The following is a 19,883-nucleotide window of genomic DNA, read 5'->3' on the forward strand; positions in this document are numbered from 1 at the left end:
AAAACGCCTTCGCAGACTTTCCTCCACGGGGGTCCATCAGTTTCTTTTCCACCTTTTCCAAGAAATGAAATATTTTTACTTGAATTTTTTCCTCTATTTATCTGCATGGCAGCCGCAAAGCCGCGCTAGGCGGCGACCAGGCAGCGGGAACATCCATGCACGTGTTCGGCGAAGGGCAGTGATGTTCTCGGCATCGGCCCGACCGTTACCGAGGCGCGTTGCGGTACTGCCGGCTCGCCTGGTTCACACATCTGCCCCCCCCGCCAGCGTTGCTGCTTTAAACATGGCACAGAGACGGCTTTCTGTTGTTGTCATGTTTCCATTGGACATGTGTCTTTGCAACAGCAAGGCGTCGGAATTCCTGTTTTTCTGTGCGGGACTTTGCTGATCGTCTCATCCTGCTTGGGGGGGGGGGCGACGTTTAGCCAAAACATCCCCCTGGTTGGAGTATCTGGTGTGACCCTTAGCCTCTCCCAAACGAAACGGTTGTGACGTTTCTGTCCAGTTGCATGTGTTTATTTCGACGCCACAGTTCAGCTGTGTATATTTTATGGGGTGACCAGTTCCGCAAAGGGTTTTCTAAGATTTAGAGATACTGTATTCCAAAGTGAAGAGAGGGCTGAGGAGGAGGTGTGAAGACATCAACAAAAAAGTGTCAATATTTTATTGTCTTTTGCGCTGCTAAAAGCTATGAATTTGTTTCATTTATACAAAAAAAATAACATTACCGAGTCGTGATGTGTCACTTGTGTGCTGCTATTTTATAAACATTTGTATTATAATATAATTATTTTACTGCTTAAGAGATACTTCCAGAAAACAACGTAGATGGTGGTAGAAGAACATGAAATGAGTATTCGACTGGAAATGTTCTTTGTACAGTTAGATAGCATGTTTAATTTCCTATTTTTATGTGATTTTTGTTTTTATTTCCTTTTTGTTTTTATTTTTTTGCTGTCCTCCTTCGGTCACATTTTGCATCAGTGGTATTTCCCAAAACCTCAGGATTTACTGGACTCAGAACTCACATTCATGGCCTTATACCTCTGCAGTGAGGAAGCCTGGGAAACGACATCACATCGGCATTTTTCTGGATGATTCCTGCTGATCTAGTGGGACAACGGCTCGCTCAGTGACATTGGAAAGAGGAAAAATGCAAGGCTTCCACTTGGACCTCAGCTATAATGAAGGAGGAGGGAGGGCAGAAGTAATCGTGTAAATGCAACATTTTTCTTTGAGCAGATAGTTAAAGTATGTTCATTTGTGTTTGTGCTGGTGCTACACCTGAGTCGCTGCGCGCTAGAGAGGGAAGAACAGCGTTCCCGTGACGGCCAAAGGACAGTTCTTGCTTTATACATCCGCCATTGTGCTGAATGTCAGTAAATATGGATTCTGTATGTGAGAACGGTGTGTTTTAATCGAAAACATCGTGTTTGTGCACCGCTGGAACTGCCACACCTGTCAACGTAAAATCATAAATATTCCCATATCTGGAAGTTTCAATGGTGCAGATTTCCCTTTGGCCCCCTCCCTCCTTCCACTGTAACTCACATTGTGTACCTCAAATGTCTGTTGCACAGCCTCTGTTCAATAAACTTCTGCTTTAAAGGGTGTGACACCACATCAGCTCGGTCTTTCCCCCCATTTCGTTCCTTTTCAGTTTGTCTGATTGCCTCATGGTCAGTAGCACAACAAAACGGCAGAAACGGCGGCATCAGGCAGCGAGTATCTCTAATAACCAAGAATTCCTTTCCCTCTGCATGAGGACTTAGTCAGGTGTCTTTACTAGGGATGCATCCGATACCGATATTTGCCGATACTAGACCTGTTTATGTGAACATTATTGTGACTGGTTATTATTGCTGTTATAACTGTCAGATTTCATCAGGTTATAATAAATGACCCATCCTTTCTAGAAGTTACCCCACCAATACACATATAATATTACAGATCTAACAATTTCAGCAAGTTTTATTCTGATTTGGCACATTTTACCTAACTACAACTATAAATGTGGTTTTGGAACAAAGATCTCGCTTTTAGTGGAACAAAAAATGTCACATTTTAACATTCAAGGCATTTATTCCTTTTAAAACATGTCTGAAGCGTCAAACACATCTGCACTGTCTAGTGTGGTATCTGTACGAGTACACACACTTGGGCCGATACTGATATCGGCTCTCACTGACCAGATCACTGGGGTCACTTCTGTTATCCAGGGTCCACTTTTCATCATCATAAGATGGGGGGGGCTTTCATTTGTCATTATGCGCTCCCAACCATCTTAACTTTTGAACTTTCCAAAAGTCTGGTGGCCAAAGCAGAAGACATGATGGTGGTTCAGGTGAAGGGTGTCGCTGCAAGACTCTGATTAGCTGAACTGGCTCATCAGCATGCCATCCAGCTGTGCAGGGGACCGGTAACGACACGTTTGTCTGGTGTGTCGGAGAAGAGATGCATCTAAAAGCTGCAGGATAGATCTCTGGGATCTAGATCACACACCCGGTATCCTGCAGGTGTTGAATGTTGCCCTCCTGCAACACACCTGATTCTATGAAACGGATCTCCATCGTGTAGCTCCACTAGCTGAGCGACTAGGCTACAGCTTGTCGATGCAGCCCCCCCCCCTTCCTTCTCTCTGACCCCCTTTCCTGTCCGTACCGCCGGATGAAGAAGTAGTCCGTACCGCCGGATAAAGACGGTGTCCGTACCGCCGGATGAAGAAGTCCGTACCGCCGGATGAAGAAGTCCGTACCGCCGGATGACGACGACGTCCGTACCGCCGGATAGACGAAGTCCGTACTTCCAGATAAAGACGAAGTCCGTACTGCCGGATAAAGACGAAGTCCGTACTTCCAGATAAAGACGAAGTCCGTACTGCCGGATAAAGACGAAGTCCGTACTGCCGGATAAAGACGAAGTCCGTACTTCCAGATAAAGACGACGACCGTACCGCCGGATAAAGACGAAGTCCGTACTTCCAGATAAAGACGACGACCGTACCGCCGGATAAAGACGAAGTCCGTACTTCCAGATAAAGACGAAGTCCGTACCGCCGGATAAAGACGGCGTCCGTACTTCCAGATAAAGACGGCGACCGTACCGCCGGATAAAGACGGCGTCCGTACTTCCAGATAAAGACGAAGTCCGTACCGCCGGATAAAGATGGCGTCCGTACTTCCAGATAAAGACGGCGACCGTACCGCCGGATAAAGACGGCGTCCGTACTTCCAGATAAAGACGAAGTCCGTACCGCCGGATAAAGACGGCGTCCGTACTTCCAGATAAAGACGGCGACCGTACCGCCGGATAAAGACGGCGTCCGTACCGCCGGATAAAGACGGCGTCCGTACTTCCAGATAAAGACGACGACCGTACCGCCGGATAAAGACGGCGTCCGTACCGCCGGATAAAGACGGCGTCCGTACTTCCAGATAAAGACGACGACCGTACCGCTGGATAAAGACGGCGTCCGTACTTCCAGATAAAGACGACGACCGTACCGCCGGATAAAGACGACGACCGTACCGCCGGATAAAGACGGCGTCCGTACTTCCAGATAAAGACGACGACCGTACCGCCGGATAAAGACGACGACCGTACCGCCGGATAAAGACGACGACCGTACCGCCGGATAAAGACGGCGTCCGTACTTCCAGATAAAGACGACGACCGTACCGCCGGATAAAGACGGCGTCCGTACCGCCGGATAAAGTGTACGTACTTCCAGATAAAGACGACGACGCGGGATAAAGACGACGACCGTACCGCGGGATAAAGACGACTGAAGCCAAAAACCCTCTAGAGTTCTGCAGCAGCTTGTAGAGTTCTGAACACGTCTGTTCAGTTGGATGAGTTGCAGATACTGCTGTACAGGATCACCGTAAGGTGCGTTCACCTGCTTCCAACTGCTTCTACCAGCTTCTACCTCCTTACCTCTAGTCCCGTTCTGTCCATCTGTCTGTAAAACACTTTGTCCATCTGTCTCCTGCCTCCTTTAAGCTGCAGGTTTATCTGGGACTTCAGAAAAAATACCGTTTCCAGCTTTCGTTCCATCATGTCCCCATCTCCACTTCATGTAAAATGGCCTCTGACGTCTGGAAACGTGCACGCGCCACTTGTTGCGTGTTGTCAAACTTGTAGGGAACCAAGCGGAGTAGTGACGTCATGAGGCATGATTACAGCTGCGCGCGCCAAACTTCAAACAGTTTTAATTCATGTTTTTACGTCGCGAGCTCTCCTGTTCTGAACTATGACGTCTCTCAGGGTGACATTTCATGCGCGTGCGCGCACCCGCCAGACCCGGGACAGTCCAGCCTCGTGCTGCTGTTTTAACCCGCAGTTTGCGGCTCTAAGCAGCGCAAACTGATGCGCTTCTTTCCGGTCGCAAAGCTGCGCACCATGGAAACGCTGACGTTCGGCCTGACGCTCGTGCGGCAGTAAGTTTGTTAGGCGTCGCTTTCTGGAGCTTTCCGTCCTTTTCTACCTTCTCCGCGCCCCTGGCGTCGAGTTTAGCTTCTAAGCTAAAGGTTAAACTCATGTAGAGAAATAAAATGTGTTTTTACTGAGTTCAACCCACATTAGGCTGCAGCTTAGCTCGTGTCAGCACGAGACAGCAGGTGTCCTGACGACAGGTAAAAGACACGGAGTCTGGGTTTAACCCGGCGGGGCTGTCAACACACACACACACACACACCGCATTTTTTTTACTCTAAACAACTTCCAGTAAATGTTTATTTTTTCTGCTCCCAGTTTGTTTTATAAAAATAATCATTTTTAACGCGTCGCGAGGCTGCAGTGCCGGTAATGACCACAAGGTGTCAGAGTGGGACGGTGGCGCTTCACGCCTGTTTGCGTTTTGGAGAAATAATTTATTATCAATGATGATAACAATAATTAAATATCTTTACTGTGGATACAAAAAGAAAGGAAAATCACTACAGTGAAAGAAAAAACTAAATTAAAATGTTATGGGGTTTTTTTTGTGTTATATTAAAATGTTCTTTGTTTTTTCCATCATTCCTTTTTGGTTGTTTTGCTGAATCATCTCACCTGTTTATAGATTTCTGAAACGTTTTCTGTTAAGTTATAGGTTATTTTTTGCATTTATTTGTTTGATTTTCATAAGTGTTGCTGTCCTAATCAGACATTTCATGAACTCAGATTTGTGTAATTAATTACTAATAAACAGTAATTGTTGGTAGATGCTGCTCTGGATGGACACAATCGGGGGAAAACCACCTGACATACATCTCAAGTCAAACTATTAATAGTTTTTGTTTGTTTTAAATAATAATGATTATAATAACTTGTTTTTTGTATTTGACGCATTACTTTGCTTCAGTGGGGAGACGCGGTACAACAGAGAAGGTCTCTTACAAGGTAAATTAGAACCCAAATGAAACATTTTGAGATGCTATCTTTACATTTTGATGTTAGTGTTGCTGTTGTCTTGCTGCCTGCAGGCCAGGCCATAGATTGTCCCCTGTCAGACACCGGGCTGCAGCAGGCCGATGCAGCAGGACGCTACCTGAAGCACGTGAAGTTCACCAACGTGTTTGTCAGCGACATGCTGCGGGCTCGACAGGTGAGATGCTTCGGCTGGCTGCAGGAGGAAACTCTGAAAGCAGATGAGCAGCCACACAGATAAACCTTGTATTATTCTGACGAAGTGATGAAGATGAGTTTTCTGTGCAGACTGCGGAGAAGATCGTGGAACATAACAGCAGCTGTTGGGGTCTGCAGATGCTCAGCGAGCCGTTGCTGAAGGAGAAAGTAAGGAAATCTGTTCCTGATGAAACACTGAAGGTTTGTTTGAACCCGATTCACGGCGTGCCGTTTCTCAGAGCTTTGGGATCGCGGAGGGACGACGGCTGCAGGAGGTTAAGGAGATGGCCGAGGCGGCGGGGGGCTCCTTTCCAGACTTCACCCCTCCAGAGGGGGAGACTCGGGAGCAGGTGAGGGAGTCGCTCTTAGTTTTCTGCTGCAAAGGGAATTAACGGGACAAAGACGGAGCAGCTGATCATCGGAAACGAACCCATTTAGTTCCGACTCCAAAGCAGCATTATTTATATTATTACATTCAGCTGCTTCTTCACGTCCAGGTATTTCTATATTTTACCAGGAGGGACAATAATTACATTTCCAAGGCTGCTTGGTTTGAAATCAGATTTTCCTTCTAATAAATGAATGTTTTAATGTGCAGAGCTAAAATGTTCACATTCCTTGCTGATGTAAAAAACATGTCAGAGATGCTGAGGAGCTGGAAACTGTCCTGAGAGGAAAGAAGCCCAGACTTCACAAGCAGCTTTGTGACGTTTACATCTGCAGCAGTAAAAGCAAGAAGTCCAGTAAAACCGCCCAGTTTGAGAGTAAAACAGAGGAAACTGGTTTAAATGGTTTCCGTCCAGCAGCACACGTCAAAACGTTTTGGTTAAAAATCACGTCAAAAACTTTTGTTTCAAACTGACAGAAAATGAGAAAAGTTTGTTAGATGTAGCTGAAGAGGAGAAACAGCTGCAGGTTCGATTCCAGCCGCCCCCCCCCCCCCCCCCCCCCCCCCCCCCATGTGTCTGTCGGGGTGTGAAGGTGTGTGACGGAGCGAAACACTTGCTGCAGACGTTGTGTGTGTGTGTGTGTGTGAGAGGATGGATGAAAGGGGCGTCGAGGCGCTTTGAGGGTCAAGATGAGCAGAAAAGGAGACGTCCATCGTTTACCGTATGACGGGGTTCATGCAGACACGTCCAGTTCCTGCTGAAACACCCGGGTCCGACTCTGCACTCGTCTGCCGACACGCCGCTGCTGCAAACAGACTCGCTGCAGGGAAATAAAACTTCTGTTTCCATCTTCAAGCTTGTTTATCTCTGATATTTCTGGTTTTTAAAAGTCGCTTATTGCTTTAGTTTTTTCTGGTTTTATTTCTTATTTCTGAGGTTGGAAGAAAAAACTTCTGCTTCTAAAAGCCTGAAAATAAACATCAAGTCACGTAAAGTTGTGCTGAAGGTCGGCGTCGCTCCAAGCTGTGTGATGAGGTCATGCTCGCTTCCTGCCACTAGGTGGCGGACACACACCTCCTCAGCCCGGTACTGCCGGAGGAGGTCGTCCGCCCCCCGTCCTGGCCTCCAGATGGGGGGGGGCGTCCTCCATGTTTCATCACATCCTGGTTGGACGTTAACTCTGTTGGAGCCGTCGTGACGCGCGCACGGTTCAGGTGATGATGATGTAGAACAGAAAACCTCCTGCCTGTTTCTCTGAGCATGTCTGCATCATAGTGGCGTCTGTTTTTAGTAGATGGACGTCCTCCTCCTCCTCCACCTCCACCTCCTCCTCCTCCACCTCCCTCCTCCTCCTCCTCCTCAGTTCTTCTCCAGTGGAGGAGGAGGAGGTGGAGGAGGAGAAGAACTGGAGGAGGAGGAGAAGAACTGGAGGAGGAGGAGGAGGAGGAGAAGAACTGGAGGAGGTGGAGGAGGAGATGAACTGGAGGAGGAGGAGGAGGAGGAGAAGAACTGGAGGAGGAGGAGGAGGAGGAGGAGAAGAACTGGAGGAGGTGGAGGAGGAGAAGAACTGGAGGAGGAGGAGGAGGAGGAGGAGGAGGAGAAGAACTGGAGGAGGAGGAGGAGGAGGAGAAGAACTGGAGGAGGTGGGAGGAGGAGAAGAACTGGAGGAGGAGGTGGAGGAGGAGGAGGAGGAGGAGGAGAAGAACTGGAGGAGGAGGAGAAGAACTGGAGGAGGAGGAGGAGGTGGAGGAGGAGGAGGAGGAGGAGGAGAAGAACTGGAGGAGGAGGAGAAGACTGGAGGAGGTGGAGGAGGAGGAGGAGGTGGAGGAGAAGAACTGGAGGAGGAGGAGGAGGAGAAGAACTGGAGGAGGAGGAGGAGGTGGAGGAGGAGGAGGAGGAGACCAGCGGAGTGTTTTCTAACCGGCTTGTGTTCTCTCCAGGTGAAGGAACGAGTCCGAAGGTTTGTGGAGAAACTTCTTCATCGTGTCGGTTCTGAACACTGGCAGGAATTCTCCTCCTCCTCTTCTGCACCTCCTGAAGCGTCTCCTGTGGAGGGGGGAGCTGATGACGGGGTCAGGGGCCTCCCGGTCCACGTCTTGGTGGTCAGCCATGGGGCGTACATGTGCGTGGCGGTGCGTTACTTCGTGGAGGAGCTGCGTTGCCGTTTCCCTCCCGGCTGCGACAGAACACACATGTTCTCCTTAAGTCCCAACACGGGTCTCTGCCGCTTTCTCCTCCGCATGACGAGAGACGGGAACAGGTTCCTGTTGGCGGGGATGAGCTGCGTGTTCGTCCACAGATCATGTTAAACAGTCGGGGGGGCGCTGAGAGTCCTGATCCTTCCTGTTCCACCGTGTTGGACGTCTTCTGCACATGGAGACATGCTTTCTGTCTTCTTTCTGTGTTTATTCTTTAAAAACAGCATTAAACTATGATGTGTCCAAACTAAACCCCCCCCCGAGCTGCTGCACAGTTTTTAGGACAAATGAGACAAACTTCATGTTTAAAATAAAATCTATTGAGAAAGTAAACCTGAACTAATTTTTCTTCATGTTGGCATGAATTCCTGATGAATCGACTCGTATGCAGGCGGAGGCGTCACGTCTCCATCTCGCTGCAGGGAGACGCCGTCTCTCGCCGTCTGGTTGTTCATTACTGCAGACGTGGGCGACTTTATGCTCCGATGACTTTTTCTTTCTAATTTTATCCTCCGTCAGTTTGCAGAGCAATGCGGCGCTGCAGGTGTTGACTTTCTGGAAATCAGTGACTTGTCATTGTTGGGAATTAACAGCTGAGTCAACAAGGAGACGAGAAGCTGAGCATCTCCTGTGTGGAACGGTGCTTCGTGTCCAGGATGCAGGACACCTGCAGGGTGTCCCGTCCTCCTGGTGTCCGCGGAGCGAGGCGGCAGACCGGCTGGCTTCTCCACATCAGGATGAAGAGTCTCTGCCGTGTTTCCAGACCGTGTCAGCCCCTCGCTGACCTGAGCAGCTCGGTGGAGGACTCCTTCCCACTTCCTCCCTCTGACGCTCCTGTTGGGGCGGCGGCGTCCGGTCGCCAGGTGCTGCACCACCTGCAGGAGATGAGTGCCGCCATGTGGCGCCGGCGGCAGATGTAACAATGGTACTGCAGGACTGATGTCTGATTTCCTGACGTTTTGTGGTGTGCTGGTGAGGAAGTCCATGATCCGTGCAGAGCGTCGGACCGTTGGGACATGGGGGACAAGCTGAGTGATGTGCAACAGATCCGGTGCATCCTCTGCAGACCGGTTCGCTCGCTAAGCGGTCTGGTGTCTGTCCAGGTCTGTAGGGACGAGGTCTCTTGTCACAGCGCCTGGACGGCAGCTCGCTGTGATGACGGGTTGGAAATGAACAACTGTCAGCCGCTCAGCGCAGACTTTCAGGACCCGGTCAGGTCCAGATGCCTCGGTGGTGTCAATCCTCAGAAGACCTACCTGGTGGTTCTGGAGGACCGGTGTCCTCTCGTCCTCCTGCTGAACCCCGACTGAGCTGAGTCCTGCTGACCTGAAAGCTTTTCGTTCCTCGAGTTCTTCTCCTGGTTTTTCTGGCACGTCAACGTTTTCTGTGTTCAATTCAATTCAACTTTATTTATATAGCGTCAAATCACGGCAATGCCATCTCAAGACGCTTTACAGACAGAGAAGGAAACATAATGAAGGCCAATTCATAACAGCCTATATAAGGAAACCAACAGATTGAGTTGAGTCCAACTCAATCTCCCATCCTGAGCAAGCACACTGGCGACAATGGGAAGGAAAAAACTCCCTTTTAACAAGAAGGAAACCTCCGGCAGAACCCGGCTCAGGACAGGCAGACATCTGCCTCTGCTGTGTGGGGGGAAGAGGACAGAAAGACAACAGACAACAGGAACTGCTACTCCCGGCCAGGGAGACCTGCTGAGACAGGAGACATACATGTTAATGATGCTACACTGGACTTTCAAAATGGCGGAAAGGCGAGCGGTCGCATAAACCAACAGCTCCCAGTGGGTCTGGCTCCCCCTGTAAACTTCACAACATTTTAGAGACAAACGTAGATGGAAAATATGCCAGGAGGAAATAACAGAAGAAAGAAACGAAGAAAGACACCAGTACAACCCGAAGAAGACACTTTATCGCTGAGTGAAAGTGAGGATAGCAACGCGGACGCTAGCAAGCTAACCGATGATGATAGCATGGAGGCTATGAGGGTTAGCATCATTGCCGAAATACAAAAAGTACACACGGACATCGCCAAAGAGCTATCAGAAGCAACGGGGCAACTTAAGAAAGAGCTTAGTGACTTCAGAGGAGAAATGAATAACAGGCTGGGTGTTATCGAGTTGGACATGAAGGAAGTGACAAATAGGATGGATGAAACTGAAGGCAGAGTTGCTGAAATGGAGGCTTTCAGCGCGGATGCAAGAGACGTATTGTCCCACACACTTGAACTCAATGAACATCTTCAAGAGAGGCTGGCAGATCTAGAGGCACGCTCACGCCGAAATAACATTCGAATACACGGCGTAGAAGAAGGTGCCGAAAAAGATGACATGTTGGGATTTGTGGAAGGTTTTATTAAAGCTGAACTGGATCTCCCCGACCACCCACTTGGAATACAAAGATGTCATCGTTCACTCGCTGCTAAACCTCCTCAAGAAGCCAACCCAAGGTCTATCGTTCTCTGCTTTTTGGAGTTTAAGACTAAAGAGCTCGTGCTTCAAACCGCGTGGAAGAAGAAACAAATCCAGTACAATGGGAGACGTGTCTTCTTTGATCAAGACTACACTACCGATATACTGGCCAAGAGAAGAGCATATGCCCCCATCAGAAAAACGCTGAAAGAAAAAGGCGTGCGTTTCCAGACGCTTCACCCCTCACGACTCCGTGTTCACCTCCAAACCGGCCCGGTGATGTACAGCACCGCGCAGGACGCCGCAGCTGACCTACAGAGGAAAGGAGTGATTGATGCTGGAACTTTCACTCAAGTAACAAAGCCCAAAGAGCCTGCTGCTTGGAGGATGGCACAATCTGCATGGCAAAACGCTGGCACCTCGCGTCGCAACCGAGAGAGGATTAAGCGCATTCAGGAAAAGTTAAAAGAATTCCGACGCAACGATGGCCATACAACCTGACATTTACACCTTTCTGATCACCGGTGAGATATATTTTGTTTTTGCAAATCCTCAGATGTTTGTAAACTTTTGACCCTGCTACTGGGAAACGCTTGCCTGTTCTACCTCTTATGCGAGCTGCTCTGATATACTCAAGTCAGAGGTTATGGCCCGTATTGAGGGGGGCTCACTGGTCTTTGCAGGACTCCCCTCTCATTGTAGAAGTGAATAGTACACTTAATCTTTGGAAGTCCTATTTGTTTCTGTTCCATTTTGTTATTTGTTCAACATGTTCTATTTTAGATGGGCCGACATTTTTTGACTCGTATCTTATCTATATAAGTTGTTTTATCTGCTGTAATAATTCAGTTTATTGGAAAAAAGGAAATGACTAGAGAGAAATATAATTTCATTACCCTTAATGTAAATGGATTGCACAGCCCTGTTAAAAGGAGTAAAGTTATAGCTAAGATGAAACGTGAAAAACAAGATGTCATATTCTGGCAAGAAACTCATTTGTCAGATATCGAACATGAAAAACTTAAAAAATGGTTTAAATACTCATACTTTTCTTCATTTAAAAGGGGTTGTGCAAGAGGAGTTTCAATTCTTATTTCAAACAGGGTTAATTTTCAGTTCAGCTCACAGGTGGCCGATGAGGAAGGCCGATATGTGCTAGTGAAAGGTTTTATTGATCGCAAGAAGGTTACCTTACTAAATGTTTATCGGCCTCCCAGAAGCGATAAAAAATTCATTAGGAAGATTTTTGATTTATTATGCAATGAGATGTCCGGGGTAGTGATATGTGGTGGAGACTGGAATTTGCACTTAAATCCTTCATTGGATGTCTCATCTAAAACAAAAAAGATACAACCAGAAGTACAAATTGCTAAAAAATTATTGAAAGAGTTAGGCATGATAGATATATGGAGAGACTTACATCCAGGTGAAAAAAGTTTTACTTTTTTCCCCCACTCTCATTCAATGTTTTCCAGAATAGATTAATTTTTCATGCCTAATTATGACAGACATAGGATTATTGATTGTCATATAGGTGTTCGGGATATATCTGACCACGCGGGGGTTTACTTAAAAATACATTTAGATACTGAACAAAAAGATAGAGTTTGGAGGCTGAATACGAGCTACCTTAACAATGAAGAATTCCAGAAATATACTCAAGAGGCTTTTGAAGATTACATGTATTATAATAAGAAGGACAACACTTCTCCAAGTGTATTGTGGGATGCTGCTAAAGCAGTCCTCAGAGGTAAACTGATAATGTGGTCATCTATTAAAAAAAAAGATAAAGAGAAACAAATTGCTGATAAGGTCAAGGAGCTTTTTAGAAGGGGAACATCTTAAATATAACAACGCAAACAGTTTAGAACGGTTAACTTTAACGAGACGGACTTTAAACGAACTGTACGAGAGCCAAGTAGCCAAGAAAGCAAAATTTATCAAACAAAACTACTATGAGAATGGACCCAAAGCTAAGAGGTTACTTGCTTGGACAATATTAGCCAAACGATTAGAAAATATAATTCCTGAATTAGTAGATACAGATCAAACAGGATTTGTTAAGAATAGACAGACACACGATAATATACGCCGAGCCTTTAAACTTATGAATCACATGAAATCCAAAGAATCTGTGCTCCTTAGCCTCGATGCAGAAAAGGCGTTTGATTCCGTAAGATGGGAATTTTTATATTCAGTCCTAAAACGTTTCGGTTTCAATAACCAGGTTGTTAAGTGTTTAAGATCCCTGTATAGCACACCCACAGCCAGAATTAAAATTAACGGAGACTTGTCAAATTCGGTTTCACTAAAAAGAGGGTGCAGACAGGGATGTGCAATGAGTGCGACGTTATTTGTACTGTTTATTGAACCGTTGGCGCAGGCCATCAGGGAATCCAAAAATGTTGTAGGCGTTACCATGTACAACACAGAATATAAAATATGTCTCTACGCAGACGATATTTTAATGACCCTTTCTAAACCTGATACAAGTCTAACATCATTACTATCTTTACTCCGCATGTTTAGCTCATTTTCTGGCTTCAAATTAAATCTTCATAAAACACAAATATTAACATTTAACTATAAACCAAATAGAAAAGTTCAAAAGCAACTAAAATGCAATTGGAATAAAAGCATAATTAAATATCTTGGGGTCCATATACCCAAGGATCTAACAGAAATTTATAAACATAACTATAGCCCCTTAACGTCCAGTATAAAAGCAGATATGAAACGATGGTTACTGCTACCAATGAATATGCACCACAGAATAGAACTGGTAAAAATGATTATATTACCCAGACTGCTTTATCTATTTTTGGCATTACCAGTTGAAGTGCCCTTCAAGCAATTTACTGAATGGAACAGAATGATTTCAAATTTTATTTGGGACAATCACAGACCAAGGATAAAATTTGAAACTTTACAGTTAACAAGAAATGAAGGTGGCAGGGCCCTTCCTTGTCTTCAGAGTTATTATAAGGCTGCACAACTTAGGGTTCTAATTGCATGGTGTGACCCGTCGTATGATGCCAGATGGAAGGAAATGGATCAGGCTGAGATCCAAATTCCTTTTCCCTCAATTTTAGGAGACAAACATTTGTTGCAGACACTTTTGCCCAAAATATCTATTTGGATGAAAACTCCACTAAGCATATGGCTTAAAGAACTCAAAGATAAGACTGTTGAAGAGGAAGCAAAGATCCTACGCTGGCCGGCATATGACGGATCATTCATACCCGCAAGAAATGATACCAGGTTTAAATATTGGTGCAGCAAAGGTATTTCTGTATATTGGAAAATTGTTACAGGGAAGGGACTGATAACCTTTCAACAACTATCAGACAGGTATAACTTAGGGAAAGAGGACTTTTACAGATATCTCCAATTAAGACATCATTTTAAAGCTGATATTAAATCCAAAAGCTCAGAGAGCAACCCTCTAATTATGCTTAGATTCATGCAAAGGTAAACTTAATAAAAAACAAATCTCATCAATATATTCAGTATTACAATCTAATAAAAAACACTCTACCATGTATATCAAACAAAGATGGGAAATGGAAGTTGGAATTAATATATCTGAGGATGACTGGTTAAACGTGTGTAGAAATATTGAAACCACTTCTTGCTCTGATTTATGGAGGGAATTCACTTGGAAGAACATATTAAGGTATTTCATTACGCCAAGGATTAAAGAATTACAAACTAAAAACTCTATACAGGGGAATTGTTGGAGAAAATGTGGACAAACATCAGCAGGCCATTATCACATTTTTTGGGAATGTTCCAGGATTGCCCCCTATTGGACAGAGGTGATTAGACAAATTAAGATGATTACAGGATTGCAACTGGAGGAGACCTTTTCAGTGTTCTACCTTGGAAATATACCAACTGGACTACGAAAAGAAGATAGATATCTTTTGCTTATTATGTTGGCTGCAAGTAAAAAAGCTATTACACGGAAATGGCTGAAAATGGATCCACCGACTGCTAAAGAATGGACAGAAGTGATAAACGAAATACACACAATGGAGACTCTGACATTTTCACTGAGACATACTTCAGAAAAAGGGGAGCGCTTTTGGAGAAAATGGACAAACTCATTAGAAACTGAAAATGTAAAAGAATAACTATGTAAGATAAGCTAAATGAAAGGGAAAACAAGGAAAAGGAGAAAAAGATGTAAAGGGGGAAAAAAAAAAAAAAAAAAACACACTTAAAATATACATACTTAAATATACATGTGTAACCTGTGACAGTGTGGCCTAAAACCTGTAAATTGTGGTTTGTATAAGTCGGTCCATCTATTGTTCTGTTCTTTTATGTTATGTTTGTATTATTTCTGTTTGAAAATTTGAAAATCTTTCAATAAAAACAAAGTTAAAAAAAAAAAATGATGCAACACTGTTATTGGAGGGGGGGGGGGAATAAAAGAGAGAGATAAAGAAAAAGAAGCTCAGTGTATCAGGAAATGTCCCTCAGCAGTCTAAACCTATAGCAGCATAACTAATGGATGCTAACCATCCCTAACTATAGGACTTATAAAAAAGATAAGTCTTCAGCCTAGTCTTAAAGGTGGGGAGGGTGTCTGCTTCCCTAACACTAACTGGGAGCTTATTCCATAAGAGAGGGGCCTGATAACCAAAGGCTCTGCCTCCTGCTCGGCTCTTTGAGACTCTAGGAACCACAAGTAAGCCTGCAGTCTGCGAACGAAGTACTCTGCTTGGTATATAAGGAACTATGAGGTCTTTGATATATAGTGGTGCCTGGTTGTGGAGGGCTTTATATGTAAGAAGGATTTTAAATTCTATTCTAGATTCAACAGGCAGCCAATGAAGAGAGGCTAAAACTGGAGAAATATGATCTCTCCTGCTGGTTCTGGTCAGGACTCTGGCTGCAGAATTCTGGATCAGCTGAAGGCTTTTCAGGGCATATTTAGGACAGCCCAGTAATAGAGAGTTACAGTAATCGAGTCTCGAAGTAACAAAAGCGTGAACCAGTTTTTCTGCATCACTCCGAGACAGAATGTCCCTAATTTTGGCTATATTACGAAAAATGAAAGAAGGCTGTTTTAGTAACCTGCTTAATATGTGGACCAAAGGACAGGTCAGGGTCAAATATTACTCCAAGGTTTCTCACTGTAGCACTGGAAGCTAAAGTAATGCCATCCAGGTTCATTACAAAACCGGAAAATTTAGCTCTGAGTTTTTCAGATCCAACGAGAATTACTTCAGTCTTATCTGATTTTAAGAGGAGAAAATTTCTAGACATCCAAGTCTTTATGTCTATGAGACAATTTTGTAGCCTATTGGGCTGATTTGTTTCATCTGGTTTAAAGGATAAGTATATCTGAGTATCATCTGCATAACAATGAAAGTTTATTCCATGCTGTCTAATAATTTTGCCTAAAGGGAGCATATATAGCGTGAAGAGTATTGGTCCAAGTACAGAACCTTGAGGAACTCCATGACTTACTGTAGTTTGTCAGGAGGACTTGTCATTTACATGAACGAACTGAAGTCTATCAGATAAATATGATTTAAACCAGCTTAACGCTGTACCTGTAATTCCAACCACCTGTTCTAGTCTCTGTAACAGAATGTTATGATCGACTGTATCAAATGCAGCACTAAGATCAAGCAAGATAAGTACGGACACAAGTCCTTTGTCTGAGGCCATAAGAAGGTCATTAGTAACTTTCACCAATGCTGTCTCAGTGCTATGATGAGCTCTAAATCCTGACTGAAACTCCTCGCATAAATTATTTCTGCTCAGGTGGGCATGTAGCTGAGCTGAAACTATTTTCTCCAGAATTTTGGACATAAACGGGAGGTTAGATATAGGTCTATAATTTACTATCACCTCTGGATCCAGAGATTGCTTTTTAAGTGAAGGCTTGATTACAGCAGTTTTAAATGATTGTGGTACATATCCTGTCACTAAAGACATATTGATAAGACTTAGTAGTGATGTATTAATTAAAGGGAAAATGTCCTTAAAGAGGCTCGTTGGGAGAGGGTCTAAGATACAGGTGGATGGTTTAGATGAAGCTATTATTTTAGTTAATTCAGAGGGTTGGACAGGACAGAAACTATTTAGACACAAGTCAGATCCTGGTTCTAAGGATGCTTCAGAGACCACAACAGGCTCAACATTATAGGTAGAAGGAAGAGTATTGTGGATTTGATCTCTAATAGTATCAATTTTATTCCTGAAAAAATACATGAAATCATCACAGCTAAGTGAGAAAGGAATACATGGCTCCACAGCGCTCCGGCTCCTAGTAAGCCTAGCTACAGTGCTGAAAAGAAACCGAGGGTTGTTTTTATTTTCCTCTATCAATGATGAATAAGCTGTTCTTGCCGTACGTAAGGCTTTTTTGTATACGATTAAACTTTCTTTCCAGGTTAAGCGAGACTCCTCTAGTCCTGATGAACGCCATCTGTTTTCCAAACGCCTTGACGCCTTTTTTAGAGCTCGAAGCTGGGAATTAAACCAGGGAGCCTTCATAATCTTATCCAATTTATTCTTCTATTCTATTCTATTCTACAGTCATTTAGCAGACGCTTTTATTCAAAGCAACTTACATATGGGGCTGCACGGTGGCGCAGTGGTTAGCACTGTGGCCTCACAGCAAGAAGGTCGCTGGTTCGATCCTTGGCTGGTTTGGTCAGTGGCCTTTCTGTGTGGAGTTTGCATGTTCTCCCCGTGTATGCGTGGGTTCTCTCCGGGTACTCCGGCTTCCTCCCACCATCCAAAGACATGCATGATAGGTGAGTGTGGTTGTTCATCTCTCTGTGTGGCCCTGCGATGGACTGGCGAGCTGTCCAGGGTGTACCCTGCCTGTCGCCCAAAGCCGGCTGGGATAGGCTCCAGCTTCCCCGCGACCCTGAATTGGAATAAGCGGTTCGGAATGAATGAATGAACTTACATATGAGTGAGAACAACACAAGCAGGAAATCAAACAGTAGAGGACATCGTAGGAAGGTGCTGGTGGACTGTCCAGTTGGACGCAGGTCCTTCTTTGAATTGCTACAGGCTTTTTTTTGTATTTGTTTTTTTTGCTTGTTGTTTTTTTGTTTTTGTTTTTGCTCCCTTCCCACCCCATAATATCACCTATGTTAAGAAATAATACCATAAAGTTTGTTGCAAATAACTGGGCTAAGTTCTCCAACTTTCCAACAAAAATAGCTATACTAAGTGGTGAAGTTCTCCTTGAAGAGCTGAGTCTTCAACTTGCTCTTAAAAGTAGACAAGGACTCTGCAGAGCGGACAGAGTTTGGGAGATCATTCCACCATCGTTGCACAACAGAGGAAAAGAGTCTGGCTGGTGATTTAGTCCCACGTTGTGGTGGTAACACGAGGCGTCTTTCACTGGTGGAACGTAGCTGTGGAGAGGGAGTGTAGGTCTGGATTAGGGAGTGAAAAGGAAGACGGGAGCCGTTTGACTTATTGCTTTGTAAGCCAGAAGCAAAGCTTTAAATTTGATGCGTGCTGCAACCGGAAGCCAGTGAAGAACGATTAGCAGCGGAGTGACGTGAGCTTGTTTGGGTTGGTTGAAAACCAGACGCGCTGCGTCATTCTAAATCATCTGCAGAGGTTTAACAGAGCATGCAGGCAGACCTGCCAGTAGGGAACTGCAGTAATCAATGCGTGAGATGACCAGAGCCTGAACCAAAAGCTGAGCTGTGTGTTCTGTCAGGTACGTCTGATTCTCTTGATTTTGTAGAGAGCATATCGACAGGTACGGGCAACCGAGGCAACATGGACCTTAAAGGTCAGCTGGTCATCCACCATGACACCCAGATTCCAGGCAGCAGACGTAGGAACAAGGAACAAGTCAAGCTTCACACTTAATTGCAGATGTAAGGAAGGATTGGCTGGACAGACAAGAGCTCTGTCTTGGACAGATTGAGCTGAAGGTGGCGATCCTTCATCCATGCAGAGATATCACCAAGGCAAGCTGATATTCTCATTGAGACGGTTGTGTCATCCGGAGGAAAGGAGAGGAAAGGATGAGTGTCATCAGCGTAACAGTGATAGGAGAAGCCGTGAGAACTTATGACTGCACCAAGTGAGGAGGTGTATAGTGAGAAGAGAAGAGGGCCAAGCACCGAGGCTTTGAGGCTTCCCTGTTTTCAACTCATGTGAGCTGGACACTTCTCCTCGCCAGGATACCCTGAAGGATCTTCCTGAGAGGTAGGACGAGAACCAGGAGAGGACGGATCCAGAGATGCCGAGCTCAGAGAGTGGAGAGGAGAATCTGATGGTTCACTGTGTCAAAAGCAGCAGACAGGTCCAGCAGGACCAGGACTGAGGATTGACCAGTGGATCTGGCAAGCCAGAGGGAATCAGTAACAGACAGGAGAGCAGTTTCAGTGGAATGGCCTTGCCTAAAGTCAGACTGACATGGATCTAAAAGATTTTCATCATGGAGGAACTGCAAGATTTGGCTGAAAACAGCATGCTCTAGCAGTTTAGATAAGAACGGCACCAGTGAGACCGGCCGATAGTTTTCATCCTGGTGGGTCAAGTGTGGGTTTCTTCAGCAGCAGGGTGACCCGAGCTTGCTTGAAGACAGAGGGAAAGACACCAGATTCAAGAGAGGAATTGATAATGAGTCACTGCAGCTTTGATTGTAGGAGAAATCCTCTGCAGGATATCGGTAGGGACCGATATCCTGCAGGATAGGGGAGCAACATTATCCAAAATTGTACGCATTGAAGCTGCTATTGTATCAGCATGCTGATCAATCTGAGCAGGAGTAAAACTTAAAGGGGGACTCTCAGTCATGCTAACACATGGTAGAGGTGAAAAAATTGATTCAATTAATTGTTTAAATTTTGTAATATTGTCTGATAAGCATCTGCTATAGTAGAGTTTATTTTTGGTCAGTGAGTAATCAAATAAAGTGAATTCAAAGGTTAATAGGAAGTGATCGGACAAGACAGGGTTTTGAGGAAATACTTTGAGCTTATCAGTCTCAATACCAGATGTTAGAACAAGATCAAGAGTATGACCATGAGAGTGAGTGGCTCCATTGACATTTTGTGAAAACCCAATTGAGTTTAGAATAGAGCTAAAGGAAATGTTTAAACTATCATTTTCAACGTCAACATGAATATTAAAATCACCTAGTACAATGACCTTATCAGTAGTCAGCACTAACTCAGACAAGAGATCAGAGAATTCGGTCAGAAACTCGGAGTAAGGTCCAGGTGGGCGATACACTAATGCTAAAAGGAGCGG

General features: G+C 45.0%; 1 protein-coding gene across 1 annotated transcript; it reads left to right on the plus strand.

The window, feature by feature from the left end:
* The first annotated feature begins 4,294 nt into the window (after positions 1-4,294).
* Positions 4,295-8,511, plus strand: tigara (TP53 induced glycolysis regulatory phosphatase a). The gene is made up of 6 exons (XM_079250962.1): positions 4,295-4,439; positions 5,345-5,382; positions 5,466-5,587; positions 5,698-5,775; positions 5,847-5,957; positions 7,937-8,511. The coding sequence occupies exons 1-6, from the start codon at positions 4,369-4,371 to the stop codon at positions 8,303-8,305; spliced, it is 789 nt and encodes a 262-aa protein (XP_079107088.1). The 5' UTR covers positions 4,295-4,368; the 3' UTR covers positions 8,306-8,511.
* Positions 8,512-19,883: the final 11,372 nt, after the last annotated feature.

The sequence above is a fragment of the Telmatherina bonti genome (assembly GCF_933228915.1).
Source record: "Telmatherina bonti genome assembly, chromosome: 2".
NCBI lineage: Eukaryota > Metazoa > Chordata > Actinopteri > Atheriniformes > Telmatherinidae > Telmatherina > Telmatherina bonti.